The sequence below is a fragment of the Pongo abelii genome, chromosome 1, assembly GCF_028885655.2.
Source record: "Pongo abelii isolate AG06213 chromosome 1, NHGRI_mPonAbe1-v2.0_pri, whole genome shotgun sequence".
NCBI classification, from domain to species: Eukaryota; Metazoa; Chordata; class Mammalia; order Primates; family Hominidae; genus Pongo; species Pongo abelii.
This window is the reverse complement of record NC_071985.2, coordinates 222,833,443-222,855,162: the sequence shown is the minus strand read 5'-3', so window position 1 is coordinate 222,855,162 and position 21,720 is coordinate 222,833,443. Positions and strand designations below refer to the sequence as shown.

The following is a 21,720-nucleotide window of genomic DNA, read 5'->3' as shown; positions in this document are numbered from 1 at the left end:
AGTTCCTGGTGGACAACCGCAGATGTCTGGTGGTCTCTTTGGGGTGACCCTGCTGGGGCAGCTTCCTTCCCAGGATGCTGATGGCAGGCCCAGGATGGTCTGGCCTTTTCAATATGCTGTTGTGATTGTGGCCTGTTCTAATTTGGCAGTCTGGCTGTCATAAACAAAGTCTGACTGCTTGGCAGGTGGAAAGGTTAGATTTGCATGAAGTGGCTTGTGTAAATCCCAATTCTTTTCTGTTACTATTGCTCGTCTCTGACATCACAGGTTTAGGCCTGGTTGTAACACTGGCCGTCTGGCTCCCTGGATCCCTGTCTTCCTTTGGGCCTGAGCTGGGCCCTACCCTGCTCTCCAGACTTCCAGGCAGGATGCTTCTCTGACCCTCACAGGACCTCCCTTCCTCTAGCCTGGCGCTGTCCAATAGCAACGTAATATGCAATTAAAAAAATTCTAGCATCCACATTAAGAAATGCAAAGAGAAACAAGTGAAATTTAATTAATTAATTTATTTATTTTGAAATCGGGTCTTGCTCTATTGCCCAGGCTGGAGTGCAACGGCGCCATCTCCACCCACTGCAACCTCCACCTCCCAGGTTCAAGCGATTCTCATGCCTCAGCCTCCTGAGGAGCTGTGTTTACAGGCATGTGCCACCATGCCTGGCTAATTTTTGTGTTTTAGTAGAGACAAGGTTTCTCCATATTGCCCAGGCTGGTCTCTAACTCCTAGGCTCAAGCAATCTACCCGCCTCAGCCTCCCAAAGTGCTGGGATTACAGGTGTGAGCCACCATACCCAGCCTAATTATTTTAATAATACATTTTATTTAGTCCAATAATCAATATAAGAACTTACTGAGACAGTTTACATTCTATTTTTTGTACAAAACCTTGACTCTTATAGAATATCTCAGTTGGGACCAGCTACATTTCAAGTGCTCAGTAGGCACAGGGGGCTTGGAGACCACCAGCAACTCTAGGCCATCAGGAAAGCAGCCTGAGGCCTGCAAAAGCCCGGGTGATTTTGGCCTTTTCATTTCAGCTGAGCCTCTCATTTTCACTAGAGTGGTATCATGTGTTTATTACTTTAGATCTGACATCCGAGCTTGGCAGTTAGCTCTCAGGCCGGAGGACATGAAGGCAAGGCCTCCCTTGTGGGAGGCAGTGGGGGGGGGGGCATGGAGGGGTGGGGGGATTCTTCGTTTTTACCTTTTTGAGGGGAATCATTGTCGATTTACAGAAAAGTTGTCAAGATAGTACAGAGTTCCTGTACACCCTTCATCCAGCTTCCTCTAATGGCAGTATCTTAGTAAAGTAAGAGATTAGCGTTCCTACGGTACCATTAATAAAACTTCAGACTTTATTCACGTTCCCTCAGGTTTTCCACTAACGTCCTTTTTCAGATGCGGGGTCAAATCCAGGCTGCCACATTGCATTTAAGGGTCTTGATTTTTTTTTCTTTTTGCCCAGTTTCATAAAATAGGAGTAAGGCCTTGATTTTTAAATAAATAAATACATCTCTCTTCTGTCTATAAAACAACTTTATTGAGGTATCATCAACATGTGATGAATTGCACACATATAAAGTATACATTTGGACATGTTTGGCTGTGTATATCCCTGTGAAACCATCACATGGTATGTATTTTAGCTGAGCTTCAAAATAACAAATAGCCAAACCTGTGTAGAGTTTACTAAATCCAAGCAGTGTTCTACACACTTTACACAAGTGAATGTTTTTGGCTAGATGCAGTGGCTCATGCCTGTGATCCCAGCACTTTGGGAGAATGAGGTGGGTGAATCACCTGTGGTCGGGAGTTCCAGACCAGCCTGGGCAATGTGTTGAAACCCTGTCTCTGCTAAAAATACAAAAAGTTAGCCAGGCGTAGTGGCACGTGCCTATAATCCCAGGAGAGCCTGGGATCTCGGGAGACTGAGGCACGAGAATCATTTGAAGCTGGGAGGTGGAGGTTGCAGTGAGCCGAGGTTGAGCCACTGCACTCCAGCCTGGGCAACAAAGTAAGACTCTATCAAAACAAAACAAAACAAAACAAACAACAACAACAAAAACAGAGTGAATGTTTTTATTCCTTCTAACAACCTGTGGTAGATGAGATTACTGCTGCCATTTCTTTACTCCCTGGTATAGAATTCTATACCTATACCCTCTGCCATGTGACTTGGCAGGAGCTCCCTTTAGAGTAGGGAGAGTATATTTCCCCACCTGCTATGGACTAAATTGTGTCCATAATTAAGATTAAATGAGGTCATAAGGGTGGGGGCCTAATCCTCTAAGAAAAGGAAGAGACTCCAGGGGTGCATGTACACAGAGGAAAGGCCATATGTAGGTACAGAAAGAAGGTGGCCATCTGCAAGCCAGGAAGAGAGCCCTCACTGGAAACCAACTTTGACAGCACCTTGATTGCAGACATCCAGCCTCCAGAACTGTAAATAAATTTCTATTATTTAAGCCACCTAGTCTGTGGTGTTCTGTCATGACAGCCCAAGTAGATTAACACACACACCTACTGATACTGGGTTTGACCATGCAACTTGTTTTGGCCAATGATATGTTAGGAGACATGATGCTTGCAAAGATTTTAATGTGCTTGGTAGACTTGACTCACCCTCCTATGAGAATTCTGTGATTCTCTGTGAGAAAGAGAGACCCAACCTGTGGCCTTGAACCCAACCTGTGGCCTGGAGCAAAGACTGGACCAGGCCCAGTCCGATCCTGGCCAGGCCCTGGAGAGGCACAGCTGGTCCACAGATCTGTGAGAAAGAAAATGAATACAGAGGTTATAAGCCACTGAGATTTTGAGATTGTTTGTTATGGATTAAAAAAAAAAAAAACCCGAAAGCCAGGTGCAGTGGCTCACACCTGTAATCCCAGCACTTTGGGAGGCCGAGGTGGGCAGATGCCCTGAGGTCAGGAGTTCGACACCAGCCTGACCAATATGATGAAACCCCACCTCTACTAAAAATACAAAAATTTATCCGGGCATCGTGGCATGCACCTGTAATCCCAGCTACTCAGGAGGCTGAGGCAGGAGAATCACTTGAACCTGGGAGGTGGAGGTTAAGTGAGCCGAGATCGCGCCATTGCACTCCAGCCTGGGCAACAAGAGTGAAACTCCATCTCAAAAAAAAAAAAAAAAAAAAACCCCAAAAAAAACCCCCAAAAACTGACTAATAATCTATGGGTTGAGATACTATTGTTATCCCACACTTTATCAGCGAGGCAGTTTAGGCATGGGGAGGTTAAGTGATTTGCCCAAGGTCACACAGCTGGTAAGTGGTATATCCAGGATACAAACCCAGGCAGTCTGGCTCCAGCGTCCATGCTTACAACTGGTTCTTGTATGAGCAGAGTTCTTCACCATTCATTGATCCAGTGATTTAATGAATTCATTCTTGGCTTGTTAGTTCATCAAACATTTACACGAAGTAGTTTCGCCCATTAATTTCTCTCATAACATCCCCATCTTTTTCTTCTTAGCGTTTATCAATGGTTGTCATGTCTAGGAATCTATTTCTATGCTGGTGGATCTGCCCTCTGGTTAGAGTTTATGCTCTAGGAGGGCAGGGACCGTATCGTTTTTATTCCCACAGTATATCCATCAGTAGCAGTCTGTAACTGCTTGTTGAGTAAAACAGAGTTAGTTGTTAAATGCCAGCCCTGGCTACATATTGGGAACACAGCAATAAGGCATGTTGTCTGTCTGGAGGGCAGGTGGAGGAGCGGACAGGCATCTGATCCCCAAACATCATGCTAACTAAGGAGCTTGGCCTTTACCTGCAGGGCATGGGGAGTGGTCAGTTGCAGGTTCCTGGATGTGTCTGAGCTGACACCACAGGCACTTTTGTTAGGTTGTGTAAAGAGTATTTATACTTCGGAAAAGGGTGCCCGACAAAAGTCCTGTCCAGCTCTGAGACTTGCTGATTGGTCTGAGTAGGGTGCCCAGAGCGGGAGGCAGACAGAGATGGAGAAGGAACTGGGTGGCTGTAGCAGAATTTATGTGAGCTGGGGCAGAGGTGGGGGTCGTTGGCAGCAAAGGGAAGAAGCCAGTAGGGCAGATATTGAAAAGAAAGATGACAGGAGCCTACCAAAAAAGTAGGAGGTGCGAAGGAGAGAGCTGCACCAGAGGGGCATCCAAATTTAAGCAAGAGGTTGCCCAGAATGCCCCGAGCACCGCATCTGGCCCAGGGCAGAGGAATTGCTCAATACATGGTCATTGTTGTTGGGGTTGTGGATGATTCAGTGGAAGACTGTAGCTGCTGAGGTCTAGACATGAGGATTGGGATTCAACAACAAATGACTGGAGTGTGCATTTCAGAGCTCTGGACTGGGAAGCAGGTGGCGTGGGTCTAACTACCGGAAGATCAGTAGAAGCATCGCTGTCATCTAGCTATTTATTCTATTTTATTTATTTATTTATTTATTTTTGAGATGGAGTCTCGCTCTGTTGTCCAGGCTGGAGTGCAGTGGCGCAATCTCGGCTCACTGCAACCTCCGCCTCCCGGGTTCACACCATTCTCCTGCGTCAGCCTCCCGAGTAGCTGGGACTACAGGCGCCCGCCACCACGCCTAGCTAATTTTTTGTATTTTTAGAAGAGACGGGGTTTCACTGTGTTAGCCAGGATGGTCTCGATCTCCTGACCTTGTGATCTGCCCTCCTCGGCCTCCCAAAGTGCTGGGATTACAGACGTGAGCCTCCGCACCTGGCTTATTTTATTTTATTGTGACAAAATATACATAGCATAAAATTTACCATTTTAACCATTCTTAAGTGTACAATTCAGTGGTGTTTAATACATACACACTGTCATGCAGCCATCACCACCATCCAGTTCCAGAACTTTTTCATCACCAGACAGAAACTCCATTCCTCTTAAGCAATCACTGCTCATTACCGGGTGGAATTGATGGGTAACTATGATTTGCCATCACTTTGCTGTGTGTGTTTGGTGAAGTCACTTCCACTCTCAGAAACTAGTTCTTTCCTTATAACTTTAAAATGGAGGTTTCTTTTGATTTTGCTAGGCTGAAAAAGCTAGGTGGACAGATGATGTCTCTGAAAGATAAAAACGTTGAGTACGTGTGGAGGGCCGAGGAGTCAGCCTGAGGGGGTGGGGGGAGAAGAATGGCGACAAAAGAGGAGCTGGCAAAGGAAACAGATGAAGAGTGGGGTGAGAAGGAAGAACACCTTCTTTGGGATTGGGAGAAAGTTTAGGAAAAGGGGGAAGAAGAGAAAAAGAAGAGGCTGACACAAAGGAATGCTCAAAACCAGGCTGTTAATGTGATTTTATGAGACGAGGTTGGGATTCAGCATAAAATCCAGGGTGAGAGCCGGTGGCCTCATCCTCTCCAGAGCAGGAATCATGTGGCAGGAACGGAGGGCACCAGCCGCCTGTGAGGGTGGGCTGGGGGCTGGACAGGAGGCTGGGACAGATGTAGCTGAGTGTGCCAGGGTCAAATTAGGAGAAATAAAATGACTGCTAAGCCAGCCTGTCATTATTGAACTCACGGTAAAGAAAACGTATTTCTTTTCTTTTCTTTTTTTTTTTTTGACACAGAGTCTCTCTCTGTCTTCCAGGCTGGAGTGCAGTGGCGTGATCTCGGCTCACTGCAACCTCTGCCTCCCGGGTTCAAGTGATTCTCCTGCCTCGGTCTCCCGAGTAGCTGGGATTACAGGTGTGTATCACCATGACTGGATAATTTTTGTATTTTTAGTAGAGATAGGGTTTCACCATGTTGGCCAGGCTGGTCTTGAACTCTTGACCTCAGGTGATCTGCCCACTTTGGTCTCCCAAAGTGCTGGGATTATAGGTGTGAGCCACTGAGCCTGGCCACTTTTTCTTTTTTTTTTTGAGATGGGGTCTGGCTCTGTCACCCAGACTGGAGTGCAGTGGCATGTTCTTGGCTCACTGCAACCTCTGCCCCCAGGCTCAAGCGATCTTCCCACCTCAGCCTCCCAAGTAGTTGGGACTACTGGTGTGTACCATCATGCCTGGCTAATTTTTTTTAAAAATTTTTGGTAGAGATGGGGTTTCACCATGTTGCCCAGGCTGTTCTGAAACTCCTGGGCTAAGAGATCTGCCAGGCTTGGCCTCCCAAAGTGCTGGGATTACAGGTGTGCGCCACCGTGTCCAGCAAGAAAATGTATGTCAAAGGGAAATCCACATGGTAACGAATGTGTATACTGCTTTATTTACACACACCCTATCTGGTTCCACATGAAATTTACAGGTTTGTTTTATTTTTGTTTTTGAGACAGAGTCTCGCTCTTGTCACCAGGCCGGAGTGCAATGGTGCGATCTCGGCTCACTGCAACCTCCAACTCCCGGGCTCATGCAATTCTCCTACCTCAGCCTCCTGAGTAGCTGGGATTACAGGCACGTGCCACCATGCCCAGCTAATTTTTGTTTGGCGTCAGTTAATGAATGCTTACATTTTGGGTTGAGAAAAGATCAATGTAAATAGGTAGCATGCAATAACCCTCTTTTGTGAATGTGTGGTTTTTTTTTTTTTTTTACAGCTTTCTTTTTTCTTTTTATTAAGTATTTATTGATCATTCTTGGGTGTTTCTCGGAGAGGGGGATATGGCAGGGTCATAGGATGATAGTGCAGAGAAGGTCAGGAGATAAACACATGAACAAAGATCTCTGGTTTTCTTAGGCAGAGGTCCCTGCGGCCTTCTGCAGTGTTTGTGTCCCTGGGTACTTGAGATTAGGGAGTGGTGATGACTCTTAAAGAGCATGCTGCCTTCAAGCATCTGTTTAACAAAGCACATCTTGCACTGCCCTTAATCCATTTAACCCTGAGTTGACACAGCACATGTTTCAGAGAGCACGGGGCTGGGGGAAAGGCCATAGATCAACAGCATCCCAAGGCAGAAGAATTTCTCCTAGTCAGAACAAAATGGAGTCTCCTATGCCCACCTCTTTCTACACAGACACAGCAACAATCTGATTTCTCCTTCCTTTCCCCACACTTCCCCCCCTTCTTTTCAACAAAACCGCCATCGTCCTCATGGCCCGCTCCCGATGGTCGCTGTCTCTTCGGAGCTGTTGGGTACACCTCCCAGACAGGGCGGCCGGGCAGAGGCGCTCCTCACCTCCCAGACAGGGCGGCCGGGCAGAGGCGCTCCTCACTTCCCAGACGGGGCGGCCGGGCAGAGGCGCTCCTCACATCCCAGACGATGGGCGGCCAGGTAGAGGCGCTCCTCACCTCCCAGACGATGGGCGGCCGGGCAGAGGCGCTCCTCACTTCCTCCCAGACGGGGTGGCAGCCAGGCAGAGGCGCTCCTCACCTCCCAGACAGGGCAGCCGGGCAGAGGCGCTCTTCACCTCCCAGACAGGGCGGCCGGGCAGAGGCGCTCCTCACTTCCCAGACGGGGCGGCCGGGCAGAGACGCTCCTCACCTCCCAGACGGGGCGGCCAGGCAGAGGCGCTTCTCACTTCCTCCCAGACGGGGTGGCAGCAAGGCAGAGGCGCTCCTCACCTCCCAGACGGGGCGGCCGGGCAGAGGTCCTCCTCACCTCCCAGACGGGGTGGCCGGGCAGAGGCGCTCCTCACCTCCCAGACGATGGGCAGCCGGGCAGAGGCACTCCTCACTTCCTAGATGGGGCGGCCGGGCAGAGGCGCTCCTCACTTCCCAGACGGGGCGGCCAGGTAGAGGCGCTCCTCACTTCCCAGACGGGGCGGCCAGGTAGAGGCGCTCCTCACCTCCCAGACGGGGCGGCCAGGTAGAGGCGCTCCTCACTTCCCAGACGGGGCGGCCAGGTAGAGGCACTCCTCACCTCCCAGACGGGGCGGCCAGGCAGAGGCGCTCCTCACATCCCAGACGATGGGCGGCCGGGCAGAGACGCACCTCACTTCCTCCCAGACAGGGCAGCCGGGCAGAGGCGCTCCTCACTTCCCAGACGGGGTGGCGGCCGGGCAGAGGCGCTCCTCACCTCCCAGACGGGGTGGCGGCCGGGCAGAGGCGCTCCTCACATCCCAGACGGGGTGGCCGGGCAGAGGCGCTCCTCACATCCCAGACGGGTTGGCCGGGCAGAGGCGCTCCTCACTTCCCAGACGGGGCGGCCGGGCAGAGGCGCTCCTCACCTCCCAGACGGGGTGGCCGGGCAGAGGTGCTCCTCACTTCCTCCCAGACGGGGTGGCGGCCGGGCAGAGGCGCTCCTCGCTTCCCAGACGGGGCGGCCGGGCAGAGGCGCTCCTCGCTTCCCAGACGGGGCGGCCGGGCAGAGGCACTCCTCACCTCCCAGACAGGGTGGCCGGGCAGAGACGCTCCTCACTTCCTATACGGGATGGCGGCCGGGCAGAGGGGCTCCTCACATCCCAGGCGATGGGCGGCCAGGCAGAGACGCTCCTCACTTCCTAGACGGGGTGGCAGCAGGGCAGAGGCTGTAATCTTAGCACTTTAGGAGGCCAAGGCAGGCGGTTGGGAGGTGGAGGTTGTAGCGAGCCGAGATCACGCTACTGCACTCCAGCCTGAGCAACATTGAGCACTGAGTGAGCGGGGCTCCGTCTGCAATCCCAGCACCTCGGGAGGCCGAGGCAGGCAGATCACTCGAGGCCAGGAGCTGGAGACCAGCCCAGTCAACAAGGCGAAACCCCGTGTCCACCAAAAATACAAAAACCAGTCAGGCGTGGCGGCGCGCACCTGCAATTCCAGGCACTCGGCAGGCCGAGGCAGGAGAATCACAGGAGTCCGAGGCAGGGAGGTTGCAGCGAGCCCGAGGCAGGGAGATCACCGCAGTACAGTCCAGCTTCAGCAACAGAGGGAGACCGAAAAAAGAAGGAGACGGGAGAGGGAGAGGGGGAGGGGGAGGGGGAGGGGGAGGGGGAGGGGGAGGGAGAGGGTTTAATAACAGCTTTTATTTCTTGAGCAGCTCTTCTGCAGCTGACCTGGTGATAGCTCAATTACACTTCACACCAACCTGAATAGGGTTGGTTGTCTTTTTTTTTTTTTGGTCACTCATTATATATTATCCCTTTTTACAGATGAGAAAATGGAGTCTTGGAAGGCAAAGTGACACCATGCTGGAAGAAGAGCAGAGAGGAATTGGAACCCACTCAGGGCCTTGGAAATCTTCATCTTTCTGGAAGGGCCAACCAGGCATTTCCTTGGCCTCCACTGGCTCCTTCTCTGTCTCTAAAGAAAATTTTAAATAATGTGGCAGGCAAGGCTGCCTGAAGGCTGGGGACAAGCGATGGTCCCTGGGCTCCTCCCCAGGGCTCGACTTCTCCTTTGCTGGAGCTGTCTCCGCAGGCCCCCCTGTGTACAGTGCAAGATTGGAAGGAGCCCTGGATGGGGAGTCAGTGGAGCAGATGTGAGTAGCAGCCCCAGGCCCGCCTGCTGGGTGATCCTGAACCAGGTGGTTGCATTTTCTGATCCTCAACAGGCTCGCTGTGAATGGGAGCTGATACCTCCCTGGCAGGGCTGCTGCAGGGATCAGGCCGGACTCGAATGTGAAAGGGCCCTGAACAGCCGAGTCCAGGGTGGCTGAGGGAAGGTAGCATCGGCAACCTGCAGGTGGGTCCTGGCCACACTGATGGAGGAACCGTCTCCCTGTTATCCTGCTCACTCTCTGTGGGGTTTTCAGAGAAAGCAGAGTCCCTCAGCTTCAAGCCAGATCTGGGCTTCCAAAGACCCACGAGGGAGGCCCAAGGAGGGAAGGTTATGGGAGGATTCTGGAGAAGAGGGTGCAGGGGGCAAAGCCTCTGCCAAGCAGCTCCTCCCCTGTGCCTGCGTGTGTGTGGATGGGTGTGTGGAGTGTGTGGTGTGTGTGTGGATGTGTGTGTGTATGAATGTGTGTGGATGTGTGTGTGTGGTGTGTGTGTATGAATGAGTGTGGTGTGTATGGATGTGTGTGTGTGGTGTGTGGATGGGTGTATGTGTGGATGGATGTGTGTGGTGTGTGTATGTGTGTATGGTGTGTGTATGAGTGTGGTGTGCATGTGGATGGATGTGTGTGTGAATGTGTGTGTGGTGTGTGTGTGAATGGGTGTGGTGTGTGTAGAGTGAGTGCTGTGTGTAGAGTGAGTGGTGTGTGTGGTGTGTGCGTGTGGATGGGTGTGGTGTGTATGTATGGATGGGTGTGTGCGGTGTGTGTGGATGGGTGTATGTGGTGTGTGTGGTCTGCATGTGGTGTGTGTGTATGAGTGTGATGTGTGTGGTGTGTGTGTGGTCTGTGTGTGCTGTGTGTGTATATGAATGTGGTGTGTGTGATGTGTGTGTGTGGATAGGTGTGGTGTGTATGTATGAATGGGTGTGTGTGGTGTGTGTGGATGGGTGTAGTGTGTATGGATGGGTGTGTGTGGTGTGTATGGTGTGTGTGTGGATAGGTGTGTGTGGTGTGTGTGTGTATGTGTGTTTGGTGTGTTTGTGTGGTGTGTGTGGTGTGTGTATGGTGTGTGTGGTGTGTGTGGCATGTGTGTGTTGTGTGTGCAGATGAGCGTGTGGGCTGTGTGTGTGGTGTGTGCATGTGTGAATGAGCGTGCGGGCTGTGTGTGGATGGGTATGTATGGTGTGTGTGGGGTGTGTGTGGATGTGTGTTTGGTGTGTTTGTGTGGTGTGTGTGGTGTGTGTATGGTGTGTGTGGTGTGTGTGTGTGAATGAGCGTGTGGGCTGTGTATGGATGGGTACGTATGGTGTGTGTGGCGTGTGTGTGGTGTGTTGTGTGGTATGTGTGGTGTGTGTGTGTCTATGAGCTTGTGGGCTGTGTGTGGGAGTGCAGATGAGAGTGTGGGCTGTGTGTGGTGTGTGTGTGTGAATGAGCATGTGGGCTGTGTGTGGATGGGTATGTATGGTGTATGTGGTGTGTGTGTGGTGTGTTGTGTGGTATGGGTGGTGTGTGTGTGTGGATGAGCGTGTGTGGTGTGGGTGTGTGTATGAGCATGTGGGCTGTGTGTGGGAGTGTGGATGAGAGTGTGGGCTGTGTGTGTGTGTGAATAAGTGTGTGGGCTGTGTGAAGATGGGTGTATATGGTGTGTGTGGTGTGTGTGTGGTGTGTGGTGTGGTGTGTGTGTGGTGTATGTGTGCAGATGAGCGTGTGGGCTGTGTGTGGATGGGTATGTATGGTGTGTGGTGTGTGGATGAGTGTATGTGGTGTGTTGTGCGGTGTGTGTGGTGTGTGGATGGATTTGTGTGGTGTGTTGTGTGTTGTGTGGTGTGTGTGGTGCGTGGATGGATGTGTGTGGTGTGTTGTGTGGTGTGTGTTGTGTGGTGTGTGTGGTGTGTGGATGGATGTGTGTGGTGTGTTGTTCGGTGCGTGTGGTGTGTGGATGGATGTGTGTGGTGTGTTGTGTGGTGTGTGGTGTGTGTGGTGTGTGGATGGGTGTGTGTGGTGTGTTGTGTGTTGTGTGGTGTGTTGTGTGGATGGGTGTGTGTGGTATAGTGTGTGTTGTGTGGTGTGTGTGGTGTGTTGTGTGGCATGTGTGGTGTGTGGATGGGTGTGTGTGGTATAGTGTGTGTTGTGTGGTGTGTTGTGTGCTGTGTGGATGGGTGTGTGTGGTGTGGTGTGTGGTGTGGTGTGTGGTGTGTGTGGTGTGTGTGGTGTGGTGTGTGGTGTGTGGTGTGTGGTGTGTGGATGGGTGTGTGTTGTGCGTTGTGCATTGTGTGGTGTGTTGTGTGCTGTGTGGATGGGTGTGTGTGGTGTGAGTGGTGTGTGGTGTGGTGTGTGGTGTGTTGTGTGTTGTGTGTTGTGTGTGGTGTGTGGAAGGGTGTGTGTGGTGTGTTGTGTGTTGTGTGGTGTGTTGTGTGCTGTGTGGATGGGTGTGTGTGGTGTGGCGAGTGGTGTGTGGTGTGGTGTGGTGTGTGGTGTGTTGTGTGGTGTGTGGTGTGTGTGGTGTGTGGATGGGTGTGTGTGGTGTGTTGTGTTGTGTGGTGTATGTAGTGTGTTGTGTGGTGTATGGTGTGTGTGGTGTGTGGATGAGTGTGTGGTATGTGTGGTGTGTGGTGTGTGGTGTGTGTGGTGTGTGTTGTGTTGTGTGGTGTGTGGTGTGTTGTGTGCTGTGTGGTGTGTGTGGGAGTGCTCTGTGGCCAGGTGCAATCTCCTTCCTGTTCAGTTCCTGGGGTTGCTGCTACTCTTAGTTCAAAAGACTTTTTATCCCTGGCAAGGACAATTATTGGGGTCACGGTGACCTGCCTGTTTCAGTGCCTGCCTGGTCTTGTTTCGTTTGGCCTAAGACAAAAGCTTGAACTCTGGAACTGCCCAGAGGGGCGAGGGGTGCAAATTCCCTCTGCCTGACCTAACTGCAGTGTTTACAGGACTGACTCATTGTCCCTCCAGGTCAGAACAGGAGTGACATTCAAAAGAACTCATAAGCAGTTTGGCCAGGTACTGATCACTCTGAATTGATTCTGTGCTTGAGGAATCCACCAAAGGCCTTTTTGGTTTATTTTCCCAGAAGCCCATCAGTCACCATCTGGGGAGGACAAGGAGGGAGGAGGCCTGATCCAAAGAGCTCTGGGGCAGATGGACTGTCCCTGTCGCGGCTTCTTTTACTGGTAATAATGACTCCCACTGGTTGAGTACGCAGGCGCCACTTTGTTCCGTGCCAGGTACCATCCATGCCAGCACTTTCTTTTTCTTTTTTGAGATGGAGTCCCACTGTATTGCCCAGGCTGGAGTGCAGTGGCGCGATCTTGACCCACGGCAACCTTCACCTCCTGGGTTCAAGTGATTCTCCTGCCTCAGTCTCCTGAGTAGCTTGGATTACAGGCATGCCCCACCATGCCCGGCTAATTTTTGTATTTTTAGTAGAGATGGGTTTCACCATGTTGGTCAGGATGGTCTCGAACTCCTTACCTCATGATCCACCCGCCTCGGCCTCCCAAAGTCCTGGGATTACAGGCGTGAGCCACCGCACTTGGCCCATGCCAGCACTTTCTAGGTATAATCTCACTTGATCCCATCCGGCCCTTTGAGGCAGGCTATATGAGCATCCCCATTTTGCAAATCAGGGAGCTGAGCCTGAGGAGCCGGGGTCCTTGCCCACTCACACAGCCAGTAAAAGCAAGAGTTCTGATTTACCCCTAGCGCTGGTCTGGATTCTCTTGGTCCCCTTATACACCTGTTCCCTGCTGAGGGAAGTCAGCTGGGGGCGTGGAGACTGCCTTGGAAGGTGGCTGCTGCAGCCCCCCAGACCTCCGGCAATAGAATTCCCTGTAATTTGGTTATAAATCATGTTCCTAACTGCTCCAGCTCTGAAGGTCACGGGTAATCAAACTGTCAGCAGGCCATCTTCAGTGGCTGCCGTGGTCAGGGCCCTGAGCCAGGAGAGCCCAGGGAATCAAGCGTCCTGCCTGCACCTTTACAAGTGGGTAAGAGGCTGGAAATGGGAACAGGTTAAGAGGGCTTAGGGCTGGGGCCAAGTGACAGCTGCACTTCGGCTTCAAGATAATGAGGAGGAGAGAAGCTCCAGCCTCACCTCTGAGCTGTCTCGGTCCTTCCTGCTGTTGGTAGCATTGAACCTCCTGATCCGTGGAAGGTGGCTGCTTGCAAAGTTCTGATGACATCACATGGATGTGTGTTGAGGGGGGTATTCCCTGGGGAATGAGCTTAGTGGGGAAGCAGAAGAGTTGCATTTTCTAAACCACCAGCTAAGTGGCAGGTGCGTACACATCATCCTGTGTAATCCCTAAGCTTGTCCCATGTGGCAGCAAGTTCCTCTTATTATCTCCATCTCCTGGAGGCTCAGATTGGCAAAGGGGGCAGGGCTTGCAAGCATTCAGGTTGGCATTCAGGCTTACATCTGGGTTTTTTCCTTTTAATTCTATTTTTTTTTTTTTTTGAGACAGAGTCTCACTCTGTTGCCCAGGCTGGAGTGCAGTGGCGCGATCTCGGCTCACAGCAACCTCTGCCTCCCGGGTTGAATTATCCTGCCTCAGCCTCCCGAGTAGCTAGGATTACAGGCATGTGCCACCACATCCGGCTAATTTTTGTATTTTTAGTAGAGACGGGATTTCACCTTGTTGGCCAGCCTGGTCTCGAACTCCTGACCTCAAGTGATCTGCCCACCTTGGCCTCCCAAAGTGCTGGGATTACAGTCATGAGCCACCGCGCCTGGCCTTCTTTTGACTCTTAACAGTATTTTCCAATTTTGACATTTTGAAATAATGCTGGGAAATGCTGGTTAAACCAAGAGAAACAAGATTCCTGTCCGCAGGACTTTTCAGAGCCTTTAATAAATTGGATCACGATTCTTCGTGCACAGAGAGATGGGATGCCAGGGTGGAGGCCTTGGAGGCTCTGGCAGGGAGGAGATTAGTACTACATTCCTACCCCAGTTCCACAGCGGAGCATGGCTGCCTTGCTCTTGAAGCCCTGGCCCCCTTCATCTGGATGCAGCCTATAGTGGGGTGAGCTGAGGCCTGGCTCCACACACCTCACAGGAACTCTTAGAAGAAGGGAGGCTATCAGGTACCTCTGACCCCTTTCCTGAGCTGTTAAGGACTCGCTGGCTCACTTGGGGCAGGTGAATCCCGCTAACCCACCGTCCGGCCTCAGCTCTCCCTTCCATGGAGTAATAGCAGCCTCCACCTCCCAGGTCCGTCTGTGCACTTGAACCCCTGGATTTCAGGCCTGGTGTTCCTCAGAGATGGCTGCTCCTTACGTGCCCTGGGCCCGTGCTGATAAACCAGAGCCCATGGGCACCTCCCAACGCACTCCCTTTCGCTGCCAACTAAATTAGCTCCTGTGGGCATTCCTCCACCCCCAGCCCAAGAACAAACAGCAAATTAATGAAACAGATAGGCTCTGTCTGCTCTGCTGGCTCTCAGCACTCCCATACTCAGGGCAGGGCTGAGACTGGACTAAATCATTTCTCCTTTGCTCCTGGGCACACAGCTAGACTACATTGCCAGGCTCCCTTGTAGACAGCGACCTTGGGCCACATGGCTGAGTTCTGGCCAGTGGAATGTGGGTAGAAGTGATGACTGGCGTGCCCACACCTGGCCTGTGACACCTCCCACACAACATCCCGTCTGCCGCCCTGTTTTCTGCCAGCCGAATGAAGAGGATCCAACAGAGAACTCCGAGGCCCTAGGAGACTGGGGAGGACAAGTTGGAAGGAAGCTTTATTTGTTATTTTATTAAAATTTTTATTATTATTATTTCTAGACAGGGTCTTGCACTGTTGCCCAGGCTGGAGTGCAGTGGTGCAATTATAGTTCGTTGTAACCTCCGACTCCTAGGCTCAAGTGATCCTCCAGCTTCAGCCTCTTGAGTAGCTGGGACTATAGGTGCATGCCACCACATCTAGCTAATTTAAAAAATATCTTGTAGAGTGAGCATCTCCCTATGTTGCCCAGGCTGGTCTCAATCCTGGCCCCAAGGATCCTCCTGCTTCAGCCTCCAGAGTGCTGGGATGACAGGTGTGAGCCACCGCACCCAGCCTGGAAGGAATCCTTAGAGAGTGAAAGACCTGGGTGGAAATCCCAGCTCAACCCCTCAAAGCTGTGTGATCCTGGACAGGTCATTTACCTCTCTGAGCTCAGTTTCCTCGTCTATAGATAGAGGATAATGATAGCGCCATCCTTGTAAGGTTGTTTTGAGAATCAAATAGGATTCTTTGATTTGAAACAGCTCTGAAAGTTCATCTGAGCCCCAGGGCTCCCTGCAGTATTGTCTGGGGCCTTCGTAGTCACTGCATCACAGTTCAACTTCTCCCTCTGTCTAATTCTGCTCTTTTTCTCCTTTTCAGAAATCCCTACCTCTGAGTTCTGATGGAAGGCAGTTAGTATTGGAAGAGGTCATGGGAAGCAGATTTTTCAATGGGATTTTTGGGTTGCATTACTTGCTGGCTCCAGCAATGAGGCCCCCATCCCTGGGGGTAGGTGTCTGTTGTGCTATAGCAGTGCAGTTGTTAAAACTCTCAGTCATGGTGAACTGGGATGGAAAATCCACAGAAGGGAATGCATTGGCAGATATATCTCAGCCATTTGAGAGATTTGGGGGAAGTAATCATTATAAAAACTGTGGAGTCAGATAGTGATTGCTGGCCAGGCACAGTGGCTCACCCCTCTGTAATTCAAGCACTTTGTGAGGCCACGATGGTAGGATCATTTGAGGGCAGAAGTTCAAGACCAGCCTGGGCAACCTAGCAAGATCCTGCCTCTACAAAAAAACGCACCCCAACCAACCAACCAAACAAAAAACCAGCCAAGAATGTCTGAAGACATTTCTGGTTGTCATAATTGTGGGGGAGGGGGATGGCATGGCTATTGGTACCCACGAAGTAGAGGTCAGGGATGCTGTTAAAAATCCTACGATGCGGCTGGGTGCAGTGGCTCACGCCTGTAATCCCAACACTTTGGGAGGCCGAGGCAGGCAGATCACCTGAGGTCAGGAGTTCGAGACCAGCCTGGCCAACATGGCTAAACCCCATCTCTACTAAAAATACAAAAATTAACTGGGCACAGTGGCGGGTGCCTGTCATCCCAGCACTTTGGGAGGCCAAGCCCGGTGGATCACCTAAGGTCAGGAGTTGGAGACCAGCCTGGCCAACATGGTGAAACCCCATCTCTACGAAAAATACAAAAATTAGCTGGGCATGGTGGCAGGTGCCTGTAATCCCAGCTACTCAGGAGGCTGAGGCAGGGAGAATCGCTTGAACCTGGGAAGCAGAGGTTGCAGTGAGCCAAGACTGTGCCACTACACTCCAGCCTGGATGACAGAGGGAAACGCTGTCTCAAAAAAAAAAAAAAAAAAAAAAATCCTACAGCTCCTACAACAAAGAATTATGTGGCCCAAAATGTGAATAGTTCCAAGGTGGTGGCGTGCATCTGTAGTCCCAGCTACTCGGGAGGCTGAGGAGGGAGGTTCGCTTGAGCCCAAGAAGTCAAGGTTGCAGTGGGTGGTGAGCATACCACTGCACTCCAGCCTGAGTGACAGAGCAAGACCCTGTCTCAAAAATAAAAGTAAAAAAGGGGAAAAAAACCCCAGATAGTGATTGCTGGGGGCCTTCCAATGCATTGGAAGAAGACCATGTAAAGCTGGGGTGATTAATCACCGATTTAAGTGAGGTGTGAGATCCAGAGGCCCTCCTTGGCAGCATATATCAAGAGACTCTCATCTTCTGCAGCTCGCGGACAGAAAAAGCTGAGGATCGGGCCCAGAACTTAATTATAAGTGGAGCTACAGAGAAGGCTGAATTCTCGACTCTGGCAAGTCTGCTACTCCAAGGTCAGAGCCTTGATTGGAAAGAGGGATGCTCATTTATGACATACGGATGGGGACATCTGGGTTGTTGCACTTCAAAATCTTGAATCCCTAAATTCTCTGAAACCCTCTGGGCCTGCAGGGTTGTTCACTCCTTGTTAAAGGCAAGCAAAACCCTCCCTTGCTTGAAGCTGATGCAGAGTCCTCTGGCTTGCAAGACAATCTGTGCTGCCTCCTTTTCTGTCCCCCAGACCAGTATCTTGAGTGAAGTTACAACAGAATTCAGTTATACTAAGAGAATAAAGGGATGACAGAGAAGCTGCAGGACCCAGCCAACGTTCACTGGCAGACATCAGAAGAGGATGGATGGGACTGGATCACGAGGGTGCTGGGATCAAAGGCAATGGAGGAGGGAGTCGGGTAGGGAGAGTTCAGCAACGAGGGAGCCACCTCCAAAGATACAGGATTTAACCGCCTGGCAAGGACCCCAGGAGATGGTGCTAACTTGCTGTTAGGATGGCTCTTGGAAGCTTGGAAAAAGCAAGGCTCATACTAGGTGAACTAGAAGTGCCAGAACTGCTGTGGCAGATGGTGGAAGACGGGATCAAAAGACTCAGAGAAGCTGGGCAAGGTGGCTCATGCCTGTAATCTCAGCACTTTGGGAAGCAGAGGTGGGAGAATCACTTGAGTCCAGGAGTTTGAGACCAGGCCGGGCAACATGGCGAGACCCCCGTCTCTACAAAAAATAATTAGTTGTGCATTGTGGCATGCACTTGTAGTCCTAGCTACTAAGGAGGCTGAAGTGGGAGGATAGCTTGAGCCCTGGAGATGGGGGTCGCAGTGAGTGCAGTGAGGTGATATCACACCACTGCACTCCAGCCTGGGCTACAGAGCAAGCCTCTGTAAAAAAAAAAAAAAAAAAAAAAAAAAGCCTTAGGGAAGTAGGTGTGCTAGAATGGATAACTACATAAAGCCAGAAAAGTGACTTGCTAACTGTGTTCTTTGGGAAAGCCTAGAGGACTGCCCATTTACCATGCATGGGGGAGAGGGCTGAGAACATGGTTGAAATGCTCAAGGGTGCTGTTCTCTGTAAACCAAGGCTGACAGGAGGAGGTGCTGTGACAGACTGGGCTCCCTGAGAGCAATAAGGAAGATGGGATCCTGAAAGAATAGAGGCTCAGTGGTGGAACTTAAACATCACAGGCAAGGTGGGCAGAATTATCGTAATGAGCAGCAAGGTCAGAGTGGCAGGTAGGGAGCCTGCAGAGAGCTATAAAAATGGCTCCTAGAACACGGTGTTCCCGGGGGCAAGATAGACAGGCAGCCAAAAAGAGTACTAAGTAATTTTTTTTTGAGATGGAGTTTCACTCTTGTTGCCCAGGCTGGAGTGCAATGTTGCCATCTTGGCTCACGGCAACCTCCACCTCCCAAGTTCAAGCAATTCTCCTGCCTCAGCCTCTTGAGTAGCTGGGATTTCAGGCTTGTGCCACCACCCCGGCTAATTTTATATTTTTAGTAGAGATGGGGTTTCTCCATGTTGGTCAGGCTAGTCTCTAACTCTCGACCTCAGGTGATCCACCCGCCTCAGCCTCCGAAAGTGCTGGCATTACAGGCGTGAGCCACTGTGCCTGGCAAGTATTATGTAATTTACACAGCCAAAAGAATTCAAGGATGGCTGAAGCTGCTGCCCCAGTAAAAGCCCACAATCCCTTACTGAGCTAGAGTTCAGGCCCAGAACCCATTCAATGAAGGAGAGACTTGATCCCCAAGAAGCAGCAGCCTGCAACACATGGCAAATGTACATGGTAGTGGCTACCCCATTCCTCTGCAAAAGAACCTGCAGCCATTTGTTTGAGTTACTGTACCCTGGTGAAAGGGATAACCAGACATTTCTAAGATTACTGGCTACAGGATTCAAGGGTTCAAGATAGGCCGGGCATGGTGGCTCACGCCTGTAATCCCAGCACTTTGGGAGGCTGAGGCAGACGGATCACGAGGTCAGGAGATTGAGACCATCCTGGCTAACATGGTGAAACCCCATCTCTACTAAAAATACAAAAAATTAGCCGGGCGTGGTGGCAGGCGCCTGTAGTCCCAGCTACTCGGGAGGCTGAAGCAGGAGAATGGTGTGAACCCAGGAAGCGGAGCTTTCAGTGAGCCAAGATCGCACCACTGCACTCCAGCCTGGGCGACAGAGTGAGACTCCATCTCAAAAAACAAAAAACAAAAAGGGTTCAAGATGACGTGTTGATATGCAGGGATCCGAAGTGTCATCATCGCCTCCTGTTAGGGTAGGAGCAGATGGGACCCAGAATATCAATAGAATCCTGGTCCGAGCTTTGACCACAGTAGATACACTGAATCCATGAACCCACCCAGTTCCCCAGTTTCAGAATTTATAATTGGGATGGGCACACATGATTGGCAGAATTCATACTCTGTTCCTTGCCTTTTGGCCTAAAAGCTATGTGGTGAAGCCCAGATGGAAGTCTCTGAAACTATCCCCCATCCTGATCAAGTAACAAACAAAACAAACAAACCCAGCATCACTGTTTAGGGGAAATGGCAGAAATTAGCATCACTTTTAAAGACCCAAGATGCATGAGTAGTAGTCCTCATCCCATCCTTATCCAATTCACTAGCTTGGTTCCTACAATAACACAACAACAAAGAAACTCAGATGAATTCTAGAAGATGAGAGTAGACTTTCTTTTTTTCTTTTCTTTTCTTTTCTTTTCTTTTTCTTTTTTTTTTCTTCTTTTGAGACAGAGCCTCGCTTTGTCACCCAGGCTGGAATGCAGTGGCACCATTTCTGCTCACTGCAACCTCCGCCTCCAGGGTTCAAGTGATTCTCCTGCCTCAGCCTTCTGAGTAGCTGGGACTACAAGCATGTGCCACCATGCCCAACTAATTTTTGTATTTTTAGTAGAGACAGGGTTTTGCCGGGTTGACCAGGCTGGTCTCGAACTCCTGACCCCAAGTGATCTGCCCACCTCAGCCTCCAAGGTGCTGGGATTACAGGTGTGAGCCACTGCGCTGGGCCGAGAGTAGACTTTCATCAGTACAACCAAGCAGTAGTCTCACCTGCAGCTGCGGTGCTACATACAGTGTCTCTGCTAGGGTAGATTAACACAGCCTTAGGTACACAGTGTGTGGCTGTCGATCTGGCAAGTGGCTTCTTCTTCCATTTCTAGTAGGAGGGGTAATTGGAAGCAGTTTGCAATCCCGTAGGATGGAGAACAGCATTCACCTACAGTTCTGCCTATGTGTGTGCTAACTTTGCCACTCTATGTCATAATATAGCATGAAACTGGTTCTCCGCTGGGCCATTTGGCAATGTCTGGACACATTTCTGATTGACACAACTGGGAGGGGGCATGGTATTTGTATCTAGGGGGTAGAGGTCAGGGATGCTGCTAAACATCTTCCAATGCATGGGACAGCCCCTACAACAAAGAATTATCTGGTGCAAAGTGTGAATAGTGCCAAGGTGGAGAAACTTTAGACTACAGGGATCCAGAACATCCCATCATTCCATAGAACATCACACTGATCCATTATTATTATTATTATTATTATTATTATTATTATTATTATTGAGACAGGTTCTCTTATGTACCCAGGCTGGAGTGCAGTGGTGTGAATACAGCTCAGTGCAGCCTTGATCTTCTGGGCTCAAGCAATCCTCCCATCTCAGTCTCCTGAGGGACTACAGGCGTGTGCCATCATGCCGGGCTAATTTTTTATTTTTTGTAGAGACAGGGTCTTGCTATGTTGCCTAGGCTGGTCTCAAACTCCTGGGCTCAGGCAATCCTTTCACTTCCACCTCCCAAAGTGTTAGGATTATAGGCATGAGCCACTGTGCCCAGTCCACACTGGTCCATGCATGATATCAGTAAGACACATTGGCCCATTATATCAATGACATCACGTTAATTAGTCTGGATGGGCAAGAAGTGGCAAGTGATTTGGAAGCCTTGATAAGACAGACATGCTTCGGAAGGTGGGGACTCCCTATCAGTGAAGTTTTTAGTACAGTGGTTTGGTTTGGGGCACGCCAGGACATCTCCTCCAAAGGAAACCACAAGTTGTTGCATCTTGCACCTCCCACACATCAGAAGGAAACAAAACATCTTATAGGCCTTTTTTGGGTTCTTTAAGCAATATATTCCACACTTGACAAATACTGCTGCAACCCATTTTGCCAAGTGCCAAGGATGGCTGCCAGCATTGAGAGGGACCCAAGGCAGGAGAGGGTTCTGCAGCAGCTCCAGGCTGTGGTACAAGCAAGTCCCACGTCTGGAGTCATGTGACCCAGCAGACGTTGATAACAGACATATCTGTGGCGAGAAAAGACGCTACAAGTTTATGGCAAGTCCCACTAGGAGAATAACAACATAGATCCCTAGAGTTCTGGAACAAGGCCATGCCATCTGTAGTGGAAAATCATGCATTATTCGAAAAATAGCTTTAGTGTGCTTCTGGGTCTTGATAGCGGTGGAGCCTCTGCTCAGCCTGGTAGAGACGGCTTTGACGTGACACCCTATGAGCATG

At 50.7% G+C, this 21,720-nt stretch overlaps 1 protein-coding gene across 1 annotated transcript in view; it reads left to right on the top strand.

Annotated features, from left to right (window-relative positions):
• UBIAD1 (UbiA prenyltransferase domain containing 1) overlaps positions 1-13,744 on the top strand; it is a 106,785-nt gene extending 93,041 nt beyond the window's left edge. The window contains exon 2 of the mRNA XM_054541850.2: positions 9,005-13,744. Within this exon, the coding sequence (XP_054397825.1) occupies positions 9,005-9,036 (32 nt within the window). The 3' untranslated portion in view covers positions 9,037-13,744. The remainder of the gene's footprint in view (positions 1-9,004) is intronic.
• The last annotated feature ends 7,976 nt before the right edge of the window (positions 13,745-21,720 follow it).